The sequence below is a fragment of the Hyperoodon ampullatus genome (genome assembly GCF_949752795.1).
Source record: "Hyperoodon ampullatus genome assembly, chromosome: 3".
Taxonomy (NCBI): Eukaryota; Metazoa; Chordata; class Mammalia; order Artiodactyla; family Ziphiidae; genus Hyperoodon; species Hyperoodon ampullatus.
Genome location: NC_136916.1, coordinates 53318806 through 53334863, shown reverse-complemented (window position 1 = coordinate 53334863; position 16058 = coordinate 53318806). Strand labels below are relative to the sequence as shown.

The 16058-nt window shown below is 38.1% G+C and overlaps 1 protein-coding gene across 2 annotated transcripts; it reads right to left on the bottom strand.

Moving 5' to 3' along the window:
* Positions 1 to 664: 664 nt before the first annotated feature.
* LACTB (lactamase beta) lies at positions 665 to 15855 on the bottom strand (the record flags this gene model as incomplete). 2 transcript variants are annotated; one of them, XM_079701299.1, is made up of 6 exons in its annotated part: positions 665 to 1448; positions 11593 to 11754; positions 12665 to 13020; positions 13308 to 13498; positions 15000 to 15066; positions 15493 to 15855. In XM_079701299.1, the coding sequence occupies 6 exons, from the start codon at positions 15853 to 15855 to the stop codon at positions 917 to 919; spliced, it is 1671 nt and encodes a 556-aa protein (XP_079557425.1). The 2 variants fall into 2 exon arrangements, with proteins under 2 accessions (XP_079557425.1, XP_079557426.1); XM_079701300.1 differs by lacking the exon at positions 665 to 1448 and having other exon boundaries at positions 11708 to 11754; positions 12669 to 13020.
* Positions 15856 to 16058: the final 203 nt, after the last annotated feature.

The following is a 16058-nucleotide window of genomic DNA, read 5'->3' as shown; positions in this document are numbered from 1 at the left end:
ATTAGCATGAACCTCAATGAGATTAGCAAGAACCTCAATGGGACTCACAAAGTTTTTAAAAATTGTATTAGCAGGAAGACTGTTAACTTAGACTGAAAGGAGAGTACAAAAGAGCCCTTTGGACCCTCAAACTTGTACAAGCAGAAAGCAGGCTGAGAAAGCTACTCAGATGCAAACACATATTGCCTTTCATGAAAAACACAGTAACTCAGAGGGCAGAACTAAGAGCTCTGAGAACACAGCCAGGAGCCAAGAATTATTCTCAAGCCTTGAGTACTAATCAAGCAGCTGCCAACCTGTGTCTGGTTGGATGTGGGGAACAAATAACATCTTCAGTTCACAGGTCTTAGGATCTGTGAGTGAATGAGCCATTTGGGAAGGATTTCCTCCAGGACCAGAGAAGTCTTTAGAAGACTACAACATCTTATCTGAAACCTCATTACAGACCCTGGTGCCAGACCCACCCAGCCAATCTACTCCTGAATTCCTGAGCCTCAGAAACCATGGGATAATAAATGTGTGTTCTTTGAAGCTGCAATAGATAACTAATATACCATGTCTCATAATCTTGTTTCTGCTGTCATATTAAAGGAACAATATTATGAGGTTCCAGTCAAATGAGATTTTCTCTATATTACACATTTAAAAAGTACATTTTTATCAGAATATTTTATTTCAAGAATTAACACTTTTTTCAAAAAGTAAAAATATAGTTACTTCCCTGAGTATAAAGAACTCATCTTACAATAAAAGACAATTACAAAATTAAGCAATTAGAGGTACCTAATTCTCTGCATTCAATTATACTCTATTACAAATTTATTCTTTAAAATCTCATGTATTTGGGGACTTTAATGTTTCAAAAAAACAAACAAACAAAAACAAAACCATAACGGCTCATTATGCACCTGTGATGTTAAGGCATGTCTGATCTGTCTTTATCAAATTCCAGAGCAATCTTTAAAGCAGTGTTGTTGAGGCCAACAGATTGCATGTTGCATATGATAGAAACAACTGTTCCTCTTGGGGGACACTTGTTATTTATAACTTCTGCATCCAGTTCTTCAGGAAGGACCAGTAGGACACTACTGGCACCCACTGCACCTCCAGTGTGTGAGGCATAATGCCGTTGCTTCCTACAAGAACCATATGTTTGCTTCTTTTCCACAACACCCCATGCCATTGCATATTTACCCTCTTTATCCCAAGACATCTCTGTGTTAGGCACTGGTGTCCAAATCATAAGCATTGTTTCTGGTTTGAGATATCCAGGTAAAAGATTTTCATTTGAGTCCTTAAACAGCCCGACTTGGTAACCATACAGCATTGCATTCCCAAATTTCAGAAGGTCACCTACTGTAGACAGAAATCCACCACCAGCCCATTTATAGGAGTTATCCACATAAGGTGTGTTGACAAGACGTCTCTTTTTATTGTAAACATAAAATCTAAAATGAAATAAGAATAGTCATTAAAAATTTGATTGTCTATTATTGACTTTATACATGAAGATGAATAGGAAAATGTATACATGAGACAGATTGTATTTCACTGTAGTGAACATACTTTCTCAGAAACTAACCACTAATTTTCAGTATGATTCAAATCAAATGAAACAGAGATAACTGAGTAATTAAAGTATAGAAAGTGGGTTGTTTTTTCTATTGGCAAGGCTTGCCCATGCTAAGTGTATCAAACTTCTAATACCTGTAAAAAATGTACTGATTAGTACTACACATGATATATATTTTCCCTGTGCACATGCAGAAACACCTAATGTTTGGTAGACATTTTCAGTCCCTGGGCTCAATGAATCATGTGCCACATGTAAATTTTATAACTGAAAATGTACATATGGGGATGTTCAGAAATAAGGTTAATATTTGTAAGGAGGCTATTTCTCCTGGTTAAAAATACATAGAGATACTGTGTATAATGATGTGATGTGGTACTTTCTTGGTGTAGTGGAAGAAGCAGGAGTTGGCAAATCTCAGTTTGAATCCCAACTCTCACCCTTACTGGCTATGCTTATTTGATTTGATTAACAAACACTTATACCAGCGGTCCCCAAACTTTTTGGCACCAGGGACCAGTTTCATGGAAGACAATTTTTCCACGGACCGGGGAGGAGGGGGGATGGTTTCAGGATGATTCAACCACATTACATTTATTGTGCAATTTATTTCTATTATTATTACATTGTAATATATAATGAAATAATTATATGACTCACCATAATGCAGAATCAGTGGGAGCCCTGAGTGTGTTTTCACTTGCCACTCACTGATAGGGTTTTGATATGAGTCTACAAGCAGTTGATTTATTATGGTCTCTGTGTAGTCAAACCTCTCTGCTAATGATAATCTGTATTTGCAGCCACTCCCCAGCGCTAGCATCACCGCCTCAGCTCCATCTCAGATCATAAGGCATTAGATTCTCATAAGGAGGGCGCAACCTAGATCCCTCACATGCGCAGTTCACAGTAGGGTTCGCGCTCCTATGAGAATGCAATGCTGCCGCTGATCTGACAGGAGGCGGAGCTCAGGCGGTAATGCAAGCGATGCGGAGCGGCTGTAAATACAGATGAAGCTTCGCTCACTGGCCCGCCGCTCACCTTCTGCTGTGCGGCCCAGTTTCTAATAGGCCACAGACCGGTAACGGTCCGTGGCCCGGGGGTTGGGGACCCCTGACTTATACAGTTCTTACTATGTTCCAGGCATTGTTCTAAGAACTATATAAGTATGAGCTAATTTATTCTTGTAACAATGTTAGGAGGTAGGTCATATTATAATTCCTGTTTTACAGATGAGGAAACTGAGGCACAGAGAATATAAATAACTTGTCCAAAGCCATAGAGTTTTTAAGAACCAGAGATGGATTAAAATCCAGGCAGTCTATTGCCTCTCTGCTTCCATCCTAATTTGTAAAATGGGGACAAAAACATCTACTTTGCAGAGTTAGAAATAAATGTATAAAGCACTTTGCATATTTCTGATAGGTACTTAATAAATGATAGCTGTTATTCATTCAAGCATTCAACAGTTATTGATGGAACACTCACTATGTGCCAGGCACTGTTTGGATGTTGGGATAAAGTGTAAACAAAAGAGAATAACCTCATGGGGTTTCCATTCTAATATGAGGAGACGGTACCATAAACATTAGGTACATGAAATGAAATCACAAAATAAACAAAAAAAGGACACTTGGCTCATGAGCCTCATTCCTTTCAAGTTTCATATTAAAATGGTGTCTTAGGGCTTCCCTGGTGGCACAGTGGTTAAGAATCCACCTGCCAATGCAGGGGACACAGGTTCGAGCCCTGGTCTGGGAAGATCCCACATGCTGTGGAGCAACTAAGCCCGTGCGCCACAACTACTGAGACTGCACTCTAGAGCCTGTGAGCCACAACTACTGAGCCTGCATGCCACAACTACTGAAGCCCGCGTGCCTAGAGCCCGTGCTCTGCAACGAGAAGCCCGCTCACCACAACGAAGAGTAGCCCTTGCTCGCCACAACTAGAGAAAGCCGCGCGTAGCAATGAAGACCCAATGCAACCAAAAATAAATAATAAAATAAATTTATTTTAAAAAATGGTGTTCTTAGGTTTTCAGTTGCTGACAGTCTCACCCGTAATGACCTTCATCTTCATCCTAACTTGGCTATTCATAAGCACTGTCAGACCTGAGTCTCACCATCACTTTAAACTGTTTTATCATTAAGGTCTCAAACTCAGACATTTCTTCCTAGGACTATGACTTCCAACCCTTCCAGCTCTCCAAATGAACCTGCTTTCTGCCCTCAATGGGACCTTCAACCATCCCCCTTGAGTTGTCCCAATTTTCCCAAGTCTTTTAGTTCCCAGTGGTTTCCCCTGATTTTCTCTTCTAGGCTGAACTATATCAGCCGTTTCAACTATTTCAGCTGTGGTCTCATTAGCACTCTTTTGAACTAACACTACAACAATCCATCAATCCTAAATAAATCTAGGTACCCCTTATCTATCAAGAAAGGCTCCAGGAATTCATATAACAAAGCTAACTGGTATAAATTCACACTCTTGCTAAGGGTCTTTACTGCTGTTCTCAAATCCTTTTATTCTTTTCCTGGGTACTCCTTGGTATACTCTTCATAATAGGTATTCCCAATCTCCTCCACCCTCAGTCCTCTGCCCTATCTCAGGCCCAGTCCTTTTACTGAGAAGATTGAGGCCATCCAAAGTGAGTTAGAAACTCCCATCTTAAAATGCATTTACATCATCATCCAATTTTTAAAAATTTTGCTATTGTTTTTAAGAGGCATTTTTTTAGTTGTCACAATTATTAGAGGGCTCTTACTGACATTTAGTGGATAGGGGCCCAAGGGTCCTAATGTCCTGTGGTGTATGGCAAAGTCCCACACAGTGGTGCATTCTCCTATATCCTGTGAGATCAACTATCCTACGAGATACCCAGGTAAGTAAAGAATCTGTTTATAACTAGCTGAGCCTAGAACCCTCACCATTTTATATGTAAATACGAAGTACTTTGTACTCTACAATTTATTTTTCTTGAATGTAACCACTGTGAAAATTGAAGATCACACTCTATTTTGCTCAAAACTTTAGCCAGAGTTAGCCACCAAGAACATGAGTTGAAGCACCAATGCAATAAACCTGTATTGGTCTGCATTTTGTTGTCACATTTAAAGTAATTTTATGTATTAAGTTGCAGTTGACTTTATTATGTCTTCTCGTGTTGTTGTGAGTAAACATTATCATATTGAGATATCTATTATTTATTATAAATTATAAATATTCCTTTTATTTCTTCTTTATATTTTAGTTAGAGTATTGAGTATAGGTTATATGATCTCTTTCATTTCAGATATTAAAGGAGGTGTTATAACATATTTGTTAAATTAAGAGGCAGTGGGTCTAAAGGCATTGATACTCATTGTCCAGTATAATTTAGCCCTTGCTTACCTATTTGACCTCATCACGTACAACATCTTGCCTTACTTCTTTCATGCCAGACTTCTTTCTGTATTTGCAATAAGGCACACTAGCTTTCCTTATTATTCATGTTTCAACTCAACAAACATGGCCTAAAACCGATATATTTTAAATAGATCTCCCCACTAACATCCTCTCCCTCTATATCCCATCACCCTGTTCTATTTTCTTCTCATATCTGAGATTCTTAGTTTACATATTTGTCTGTCTCTTCCTATAGAACGTAAGTTTCATAAAGGCAGGAATCTTATCTACCTGGTTCATTGATGCTTCCCCTATCTAGAACAGTACTGGCCATCCACTAAGTACTTGTTCAATATGTTGAACACATGAAAGCATCATTTGTTGGCTAGTATTTAATAGAGACCCCTTGCAAGGCACTGGAGAGAAAGGAAAAACCATACACCCGTGGCTGCTCTCAAAGGGCTAACTGTCCAATAATCTTGTGGGACAGTTCTTAAATTTCAGAGCACCATATGAATCACCTGGAGATTTTGTTACAATGCAGATTCTGCTTCAGTACATCTGGGGAGGGCCCCAAATTCTGCAGTTCTAACAAGCTCCCACGTGATTCCAATATCGCTTTGAGTAACAGGTTGTGGGATGACTAGCAAGATGGATGTGAGGAATCCTGAGCACTAGTGAGAGCTAGCCTTGTTGAAATGGTTCCTCACTTTGCTGGGGAGCAAAATAGTTCAGTTTGACTGAAGCAGAGAGCTTTAAAAGGTGATGCCGGAGGAGTAGATATGGGACAGGGCACAGCTCACAAAGGACTTTCTGCGCCATGCTACGAATTTTGACTCCTTCACCTTAGTTCACAAAATGCTCTAGTTTTCTATATCCTAAGGAAAAAAAACCCTTTTCTTTTTTATTTTACCCCTGTTACAGCTTCCAGCTACCAGTCCTTTCATTCTCATTTATTGCCAAACTACATGAGACAGTCCACACCTGCTGTTTCCATGCACTCACCCTCTCCATTCATTCAATTCTGTAAAACCTGGCTTGTTCCCCCATCTCTACTAAACAGTTCTCTTGAGGGTTATCAAGATCTTCTAATTCCCTTTTTATGGTCCTCATTCTAACTGCCCCTGTAGCACTGTGACCCAGCACTTCGCTGACACTCCCAGCAGGCCACTTTGCGCTCTCTCTTCTCACTCTCAATCCTATGATTCCCCGTATCCCTCCAATCACCAGTGGTTCCAGTGTCCCAGATCTTCTCTTATACACAGATAAGTACAAAACTGCAGCTGTATCACAAACTCTGTTCCAAATTTACCATCAGATTTTCTACTAGCATTAATAATTCTCAGATTTGTTTTTTTTCTCAATGTTGTTTATCAGAATCAGCAGTGGGCCTCATCCCTCCCTTCAAAATTCATAACTTTAAAGCGACAGTGGGCATATATAATTTGAAAAAGGACTCCTCTTTCTTCTGTCAAGATTTTTATATGTCCCCCAAAAGTCCAAGTCATAATATTGGGTGAGGCAGTAGTGACCACAGGTATGTGCTCTGGAGGTTAAAAAAAAGAAAAATGTCTACAGAGGATCTTAATATGCTCTCCTGAGAACCAATGATTTGATACGTAGTCTACTCAGTTCTCAAAATGAACATGTCCAAAACTACTCTCTTCTGAACCTTCGTATATTTCTCCTCTCCATAAAACCTTTCTTGCCTCTCTTGCCCTCAAATCTGTCATATCCAATAATGATAAATCCTCGTTCAACCTCAGCTTTCTGTCCAACCTTTCTCCCTCCTTCCATTCCTATGGCCACTCCTGTATTTTAGGTCCCCATTACTTTCTGCCCCAACTCTGATTACACTTGTATTTCCAGCCAATCAAATCTCAAAGAAGCCACATAACAGAATAACAAAAATGTTTTCTCACTGAGAAATATATTTATTAGAGTGAACTCCAAGTTTGTAAAGTAGGAGAGAACTACCAATCTATTTTGGTTAATAATCAGCTTTGTGCAACTTTTAATAAAGCATTTCAAAGCACCTACATCAAGGCTGGAAATTAGGATGACTCAGTCACTCCTCTTTTAAAATATAAATTTATGGAGAATTTTAGACTTTAATCTAGAATTCTAAACTTTAAAAAGGTAAATTCAGACTTTAATCTTTTAATTCCTTTTCACAGAGGACAAATTAATGACTTCTCATGAAAATAATTTTGTTCAGCTGAATGATAACTTTACTATCTCAAATTCTTAAGGAATGTCTGCACTAAAAAGAATGGAATTATAGACACAAGTTCTTAAGTTACTGGGACATCTTTGTAACTGAATAATTGATGAAATGATGCCAGATGACAAACAGCCTCTCCCTACTTATTTAAGAATCCCTAGTTTCTGCACAAGATTATATTATCACAGAAATATACATCTACAAACTTATAAATTCAAAATAAAATTTTAAAAGCTTCTTAAATGCCTTTACAAACAATTATGCATCACTTTGTATTTTATTGCTATGAGAAGTTAAAAAAACCACAGACGTTAAAATGCATATTATAAACACCCAATCCCACTCTAACATTTAGCATTAACATGGACTGAACCTACTATTAGAGTCCATCAGCTAAAGGCATAAAAAAGAGCTTCATAAGGAACAATGCTTAATTTTAGAAGATACTCTAGAAAATAAAGATAATAAATAATAATTAAGATAATAAGAGAAGGTAAAGACCATACCTATACTGTCAAAATATAGCAAACCCTTCAGAAAACATTCATTTTATTTGATTTTGGTCCTATCCAACTATGAAAGAGAATTTTGTTGCAAGTATTGTGCCAAACACAGAGAAAATATGAACAGACTCTAATAATAAGCTAATGCACTGACTAAGGAGTCCCCCATCAACAAACTGAATGTCTTTCAGTGGCAAGAACATTCACTCCATTCCCCTGTGGTCTTTGCTTAAAGAGTTATTTAGTTTACTTGGCTATACAGAGTATACTTAAAATACAGAATCAATATATCTATTTGCATATACAGAATCAATGTTCCTATTCTTCCATTTAAGAAACCCCAGTTTTATTCAGGACAACAGTGCACCCAGCTAAAAACTAATTTCTCTGCATTCCTTACAGCGGAATGTAGCCTGTTGCTAAAATCCTGGCCAAAGAAATGTAAGTAGTATTTTGGAGTGGGATTCTGGGGGAATACCTTAAACAGGTGACCGGCACTGGGAGGCACTATTTTAAACACACACACATACATACAGAGAAATGATAAAGATGATAAATATTTACTCTTGGGATACAGTAACTCTAAAGATAATGTAAACATATTTAATTTATGATTATTCCAAGGGGTCAGTAGACTAGACAACAAAGCTGCAAACTTTTGCTGGAAACTTTATTTCTTGTACAATGGTACCATAAAACAAATGAACAGAAACATATGCATTTAGTAAATTTTACTTTAAGGTTTTTTTTAAAAACACACATCTTTGAGAAGATTTCTTTTAGTCCCTGAACTTCTCCCCAAAGCTGGTGAAATAATTACTAAGCTCTTTTGAAATAATTACTACAAAAATAAAAAAAGAATCAGAGTTGAGCTTTAGAGGCCCAAACAGATATTTTAGCAAGTAAAATAAAAACAAAGCAAATAGACAGAACATTTTCCTTGGTAACATATTTCCTTCTTCTTTTAGTGTCCTATTTTATTTCTTCAGCCTATTTAATCTACCTAAAATGAATCACTTACCCCTTTAGCACCATTGGGCACAACTAAAACCTAAGGAAAAAACCCAGAGTTGACAGGAACCTTTAAAAGTAGAAACAGAAACCCACTGCCTTTTTCAAAGAATGGGAGATAAAATGAAATTAACTCACCATCATATGCCATATTTTGATTTCTGTGCATCATAAATTAATCACTTATTAAGAAAACAGCAAATGATAGTTGCCTTGCAGTCTGCACATTCATGGAGCCTTAATTTTCAGCTGAGAAAAGAGGTTCAATGAATCTCCCTTATATGTAAGTGTAGGCATCTGTTATCAAATGCCTAGATTTGAATCAAAATAAGGTCATGCGTCTATGCCACCTTTATTAGAGAATCTTTTCTAGATTCAACTGACAACTTCAGGTATATGTCATTTTTTCTTATGCTTTCCAGTAGAATATAATGTTGGACCTAAAAATAATAAACACTGTCTGAAGTGGTTGAAAACTACAGGCCATTTCCATCATTACAAAGTCTACAAATAACAAATGCTGGAGAGGGTGTGGAGAATAGGGAATCCTCCTACCCTGTTGCTGGGGAATGTAAGTTGGTGCAGCCACTATGGAAAACCGTATGGAGGTTCCTCAAAAAACTAAAAATAGAGTTAGCATATGACCCAGCAATCCCACTCCTGGGCATATACCTGGATAAAACTGTAATTCAAAAAGATACATGCACCCCTATGTTCATAGCAGCACTATTCACAATAGCCAAGACACGGAAACAATCTAAATGTCCAGCAACAGATGAATAAAGAAGATGTGGTACATATATACAATGAAATACTACTCAGCCATAAAAAAAGAATGAAATAATGCCATTTGCAGCAACATGGATGCAACTAGAGATTATCATACTAAGTGAAGTTAAGTCAGAAAGAGAAAGACAAATACCATATGATATCACTTATATGTGGAATCTAAAATATGGCACAAATGAACCTATCTACAAAACAGAAACAGACTCACAGACATAGAGAACAGACTTGTGGTTGCCAAGGGTGGTGAGGAAGGGAGAGGGATGGACTGGGAGTTTGGGGTTAGTTGATGCAAACTATTACATTTAAAATAAACAACAAGGTCCTACTGTATAGCACAGGGGACTGTATCCATAATCTCCTGGGATAAAACATAATGGAAAAGAATATAAAAAAAGAATGCATATATGTGTATAACTGAGTCTCTTTGCTATACAGCAGAAATTAGCACAACATTGTAAATCAACTACACTTCAATAAAAAAAAAAGAGAGAGAATAAAAAAGAAAAAAACTACAGGGACTTCCCTGTGGAGCAGTGGTTAAGACTCCATGCTGCCAATGCAGGAGGCTCAGGTTCGATCCCTGGTCAGGGAACTAGATCCCACATGCATGATGAAACTAAGAGTTCGCATGCCACACTAAGGAGCCTGTGAGCTGCAAGTAAGGAGCCCGTAAGCTGCAACTAAGGAGCCCGCCTGCCACAACTAAGACCCAGCTCAACCAAATAAATAAATAAATATTTAAAAAAACCACCCCAAATAAAAAAACTACAGGCCATTTAAAAATTAAAATTCATTGCTTGCTGCTAACCTAATTTCTTTTAGGTTCAAAAAAAACTTCTTTCAGGCTGATTTGCAATGCATATTTGATCCTTTTGAATAAGCTGGTAATTTAAAAATGGTAATTTAACTAAATACAACAGAAAATTGAACTAAACTAGTATGGGGATAGGAGGATAAAGCTACAAAATCTACCATTTCATTTACTCAAGTACCATTAAGCCATTTGTAAAGCATGTTCTCTAATGGAAACGTAAAAAGTAAAAGTAACAGCACTTAAACAGTTAAATGTGTTGTTACCTTTCTAACAAACCAAATAATAATAAGAGTAAAATGGAAAAGAAAACACCATAACAGTAAAACTCATGTTAGTCTTTAGTCCCCAAATTCTCTTCCAATGAAATTTTTTTTACAAATTACTTGTAAAAATTATGATAAAATTTTAGTTTGATATATTTCAATAAAATGATTTTCAAACTTTTACAGTGGGGAAACCTGGTATATACCACCTCAACAAAGTGTTTAAAATTACCATCACCAGTAATGGAACAAATTGAACTCATGTGACTTCTGAGAGACTTGACGACTAAATGCAATGTGTGAGCTTATATTAGACTCTGCACCAGGAAAAAAAAGTTTTTTTCCTTTTGTTATAAAGGACATTATTGGGACAACTAGCAAAATTTGAATAAGGTCTGTAGATTTGATATGAACCTTGTGTTGATATTAATTTCCTGGATGTCCTTATCTTTAGAAAATACACATTCAAGTATTTATGGGTACCATTTAAGTATAAGGGGCACCATGTCTGCAAATGATTTCCAAATGGCCGAGAAAAAAATAACATAGAGACTGACAGATAAAGCAGTGTGGTAAAATGATTAACATGTGGGGAATGTGGTTGAAGCGTATATGAAAATTCTTTGTACTACTTTGTGTAACTTTTCTATAAGTATGAGATAATTTCAAAATTAAAAAAACAATTAAAAAAATAAAAGGTAAATAAAGCATTAACGAAAACGTAAAAAAAGGGATGATGGAAGAGCAAATTATAGATGCCCGTGATGGGTGCAATTTTGGTTTAATTATTCATGTGCTTAAATTATTGCTATCTTTCACCTAAGGATCTTGGGGTACTTCAAATATATGTGTATTTGAAAAATAAAATAAATTTTATTTTCCTTACATTATAGGTGAAAAAATAGACATGTAGAAAAGCTCCCAAAATGTGGCAAGTTGATTTTGGAATGGAGACAAGCAAAATGTGACTTTAAATTGATAACAATGTAAAGATGTGATACAGCCAGACACACCAAAAGGTATTCATTTACCTTGCTCTATTGTAAATCACTGGCTCATTTTCTTCCTGCACAGTTGTCAGCATATCCAAGTCATGGAATATTTTCTGCATATAGTCCAAATATTTATATCCTGAAGCTCTTTCTACTATGGCTGCCAATAGGGTATAGCCAAAAGTCGAATACAAAAACTGACTACCTTGAGACATCATTTTAAGGGGGAAAAAAAAGAAAATGCTTCATTATTATTTAAAAACACGTAAAATATTTTCTCACTGAAAATTGGCATATCTTTAAAACTGGAATATTTTACTTTAGCATTTAGGTAAAGATCATGGATGATATATTAACAAATTTAGTCAACTTTGCAGTGGCCCTGCTCATTCCATGTCTCTAACACAAGAATAAAATGATGATCCACATACTTATCAGTTTTTTTGTTTGTTTTTTTTGACTGTACCGCGCAGCCTGTGGGATCTTAGTTCCCCAACCAGGGACGAACCCCGTGCCCCCTGCCATGGAAGCACAGAGCCCTAACCACTGGACCACCAGGGAATTCCCACAAACAAGTTTTAAAATGAAAATGGAATACAAGTACATAAACCTGCAATAAATTTAAAGATAAAGTGGTTTCAGTAGGCATCATGTCAAAAAATATACAGAAAAAGTTATTTTTATAGATCAGCTTTTTGGGAAATAAATCTTAGTTGATGCATACTAATTTCTTTAAGAAATGAAAGCACAAAAGAAGTTGAACAATTTAATTACTAAGTTAAATACTAATGAAATACTAAAATATTAGCAATGCTTTATCATGCCAACTTCAGTTTAGATTTTATTTGGAGAATTATTCCAATATTTAATTTTTTCCATGAATATCTTGATACTGAGAATCCTCTAAATGTCTAGGTAGCCTCCAATGAACAACTAGCTGCCTGGATGCTAGGCTTTGTTAAGAACTACAGACAAAAAAGCAAACATCTGACAACAACACCCATGCCATAATCATCAACCACAATGAATGCACTCAGGATGGCATCATTTTGCATTTTCTGAAAATTAATACTTCAGTAATGATGACTTTGTAAAAAGAAAAAATTAACACTCACCAGGTTTAAAGAACAAAGGGTCATTTTTAAATAATCTTAGGGATTCAATTGAATTTTCAAATTTTTCTTTCAAATATAATTCGCCTTGTTCAAAATCATTCTTTTTCTTGCAAGGTTTTGAATTTCGGCCTTTGGCTTCATTATCTTGCTCTATCTTAGCTTTAGCAAAGTCATTCTTTTCATTACTTTTGCCTCCTTTTACTTTTAACTCTTTTTCTTGGTCAGATTCCATAGTCCCTTTTATCATCTTCAAGGCTTTATAAGCTTTCTCTTCTTTCACCTTTTTCATGTCCTTTTCATAATGACGAATTCCACTTAAGTGGGAAATCAATAATCTTGTTGTGACAGAAACCTAATTGTAAAAACATGAAAATTCATTTACAATATTAAACTGCGTAATAAAAAGTTAGTAGCCCTGGAATAATGTTTCAGCAATATTTTCCATTTTAAACTGCTGCTAGAATAATGTGTCATGTACACACCTTTAGCCTCAAATTTCAGAAAAATACCCACTCGGTTATCATCTGGTTAAAACAAAACTTTAATCCATTAACAATAATTAAAACAAACCAAAGAATCCTATGAAAGCTTTTAAACCACTTAAATGTCATTAGAAAAATGAACTGCGAGATTTATTACCTTTTCACCTTCATACTCTTTTTCTGGGAATTCAGGAACATAATGTTGTACAGGAATATCAAGATCCAGTTTCCCTGCTTCCCACAATTTGGCAATAGCAACCATGGTGAGGCTTTTGCTGATACTGGCAATTCTCATAACTGTCTCTGGCTTGCACGGTACACGGTTCTCAACATCAGCATAACCTAAACCTTTGGGAAAAAAAGCAAAAAGTCACTATTAATAGGCTTCATGGTCAAAGGAGCCTTCAAAAACTGTAATAATACTATCTTAAAACATTCTATGTGTTTATCTAAAGGAAAAGATATTCCACTTGTATAAGTTAATTAAAACTCAACATATAAGGGATGAGTCTTAGCAATACTGACAACAGTAAGCCTAACAATTTAACCTTATAACTAAACTGAAATTGTACACTGTACACAACAGTAATTTTCTGATTCAGTTACTAATGTTTCTTAGCTTATCTATACAATTTGGTTATTCCACATTTTAAATAAGTTACTCTACATTCTTTAAAGAAAATATCATTGTTCTTCAGATTACACTTATTCTTGATTTTTGAGTGAGTTTCTACTGAATTCCTTAAAATAACCAATAAAAACAAATGTGAAAAGATGCCCTGCAAACCCAACCTAGTTAATCATCAATTTAATTCAGCTGCAAGTCAGAAGAAAAACAATGTACTGCTAATTTAAAGCTCCTTCTAGAAAATATTTTAAGTTTGTTTTCATCTTCTACAGGATAAAGATGTGGAAATCTGAGACATACAAAGAACTGAGATCTGAAAAGAACAAAAAGGCATACAATAATTATTTTCACTTGTAAATGTAAATTATGCTGAAAAATATCTGCATAAAAACAAAGCCCTTACCTATAGAGCTGACTTTTATATAATTTTGGATTACAATATCTGTCATAAATGTTGATCGGGGTACACTTAAGACTTGAAGGAAGAATCATTTTTCTTTAAATTCAAAACCTTACTGCTCCTATAAACTTCTAAAGGTACTACTTCCTCTAAATGATGTCTGAAACAACATTTCCAAAAAGTTGGGTTCCTAAAAACCTGCTGTGATGAGTTGGACCAATTTGTGTGCAATGAAAAAGTAAATCAAATTATAAAATGCTTTGATAGAAGTATCATAAAATGATTAGAAGTCTCTCTTCCAAAGCTGCTAGCTTTTTGTTTGAAAAAATAGCTGACACCTCTGCATAGTAAAAAAAAAAAAAAAAAAAAAAAAAAAGAAAAACCTAATAAAGTAGATTGTAAGCTCATTAAGGACAAGGAATCATATATATCCCTCCCTTGTTCTTAGTACAGTGCATTTTACAGAATGGGGGACTCAGTAAATTGTTGACCGAACTAAAAAAAAAAACATTAAATTCTGACGTTTTATCTAGTCATAAAGGTTATCTACAAATGTGCAGTTAACAGACCGTTCTATACACCACTTTGAGAATACAACAAACCATTTTTAAGACTTCAGTTTACTCAACAGAGTCACACTTTAAACCTTGCTGTTTATAGAAAGTCCAATTCTTTAGTTTGTTAGTTTTCTCTACAGTTATGTATGGTTTTATTAAAACTGAGCAGCACTTCGTGGGATTCACGCCAAACAGTAACACATCAAGATTTCATTCACCGACTGGCACAAAACAAGTCAATAAATAAAACTATTCTGAGCCCACCTTCTGACCAGACTTCTTTTCCATCTACAGAGACTCCAACCACAATGCCCGGTGCGCCCACCTCATCCTAAGAGCCAAGGGCAAAGAACAGGTCAAAGACAGGCCGAAATCCCTCGCACGTCCGCCAGCGCCTTCCTCTGGTGGGGTTTCCCTCGGCTCGGGGCCCCGCCCACCTCGGCTCAGGCCCCGCCCACCTCGGCTCGGCCGGCCGTTAACCGTGAGGGGTGTGCCCGCTGGGAGCACTGAGGGGAAGGGGCGGACCCCGAGGCGGGCCGTGACCTCCGCCCCGACTTGGGCAACCCCCCGAGAGCGTCTGACCGTGGCCGGGAGGTCGGGAAACGGGAAGTCTTTCTCGGAAGCCGACCGCGGGCATCCAGCCGCCCGGGGTGGCGTCCGCTCGCCCCGAGAGATGACCACCAAACGGCCTCATGCCGGGGTGACGCCGGGGGTGGGGCGCCGGGTTCCCGGCCGCCTACGCCCCCCGTCGCCGCACCTTGATCCTGTGCAGGAGGTCGCGGCTGCGGTCGATGGCTCTGGCAAAGCACCTGGAGTGCGGCGGCGGCGGGGTCTGCGGAGACCACTGGGCGAGGGGCTGCTCCTGCGGCGGCAGCGGCTCGGCCTGAGGCGGCGTCTCGGGGTCTGGGGCCGCGGTGGGCGGCGCGGGGGACGCACCCCTCAGCCCGCCGGCCAGCTTCACCCCGAGCGCCAGCCCCAGACCCAACCCGAGGCCCCCGACCCAGCCGGGGCCAATCGGCGGCAGCCCGGCGCGCTGGTGAGCTGCGCGCCGCCCGCAGCCCCAGGCGCAGCTCCCGTGGGTCGCGGCCCGGTTTGTCACGGCTGACAGGAGCCGGTACATGGCGTCTCTGGCGAGCCGGCAGCTTCAGAGCTCGCGCAGGCCTGGCGGGCGGCAGAGGCGCGGGGAAGGGAGGGGAGGAGGGGAGGGGGCGGTGACCGCGTTCAGGCCCTAGCAGTCGAGGCCCGATGGCCGGAGCGCCGATCGCATCGAGTCCTTCCTCTTTTCCTTTTTTCCTTTGCCTCGGCTCCTGATATTTCTTTATC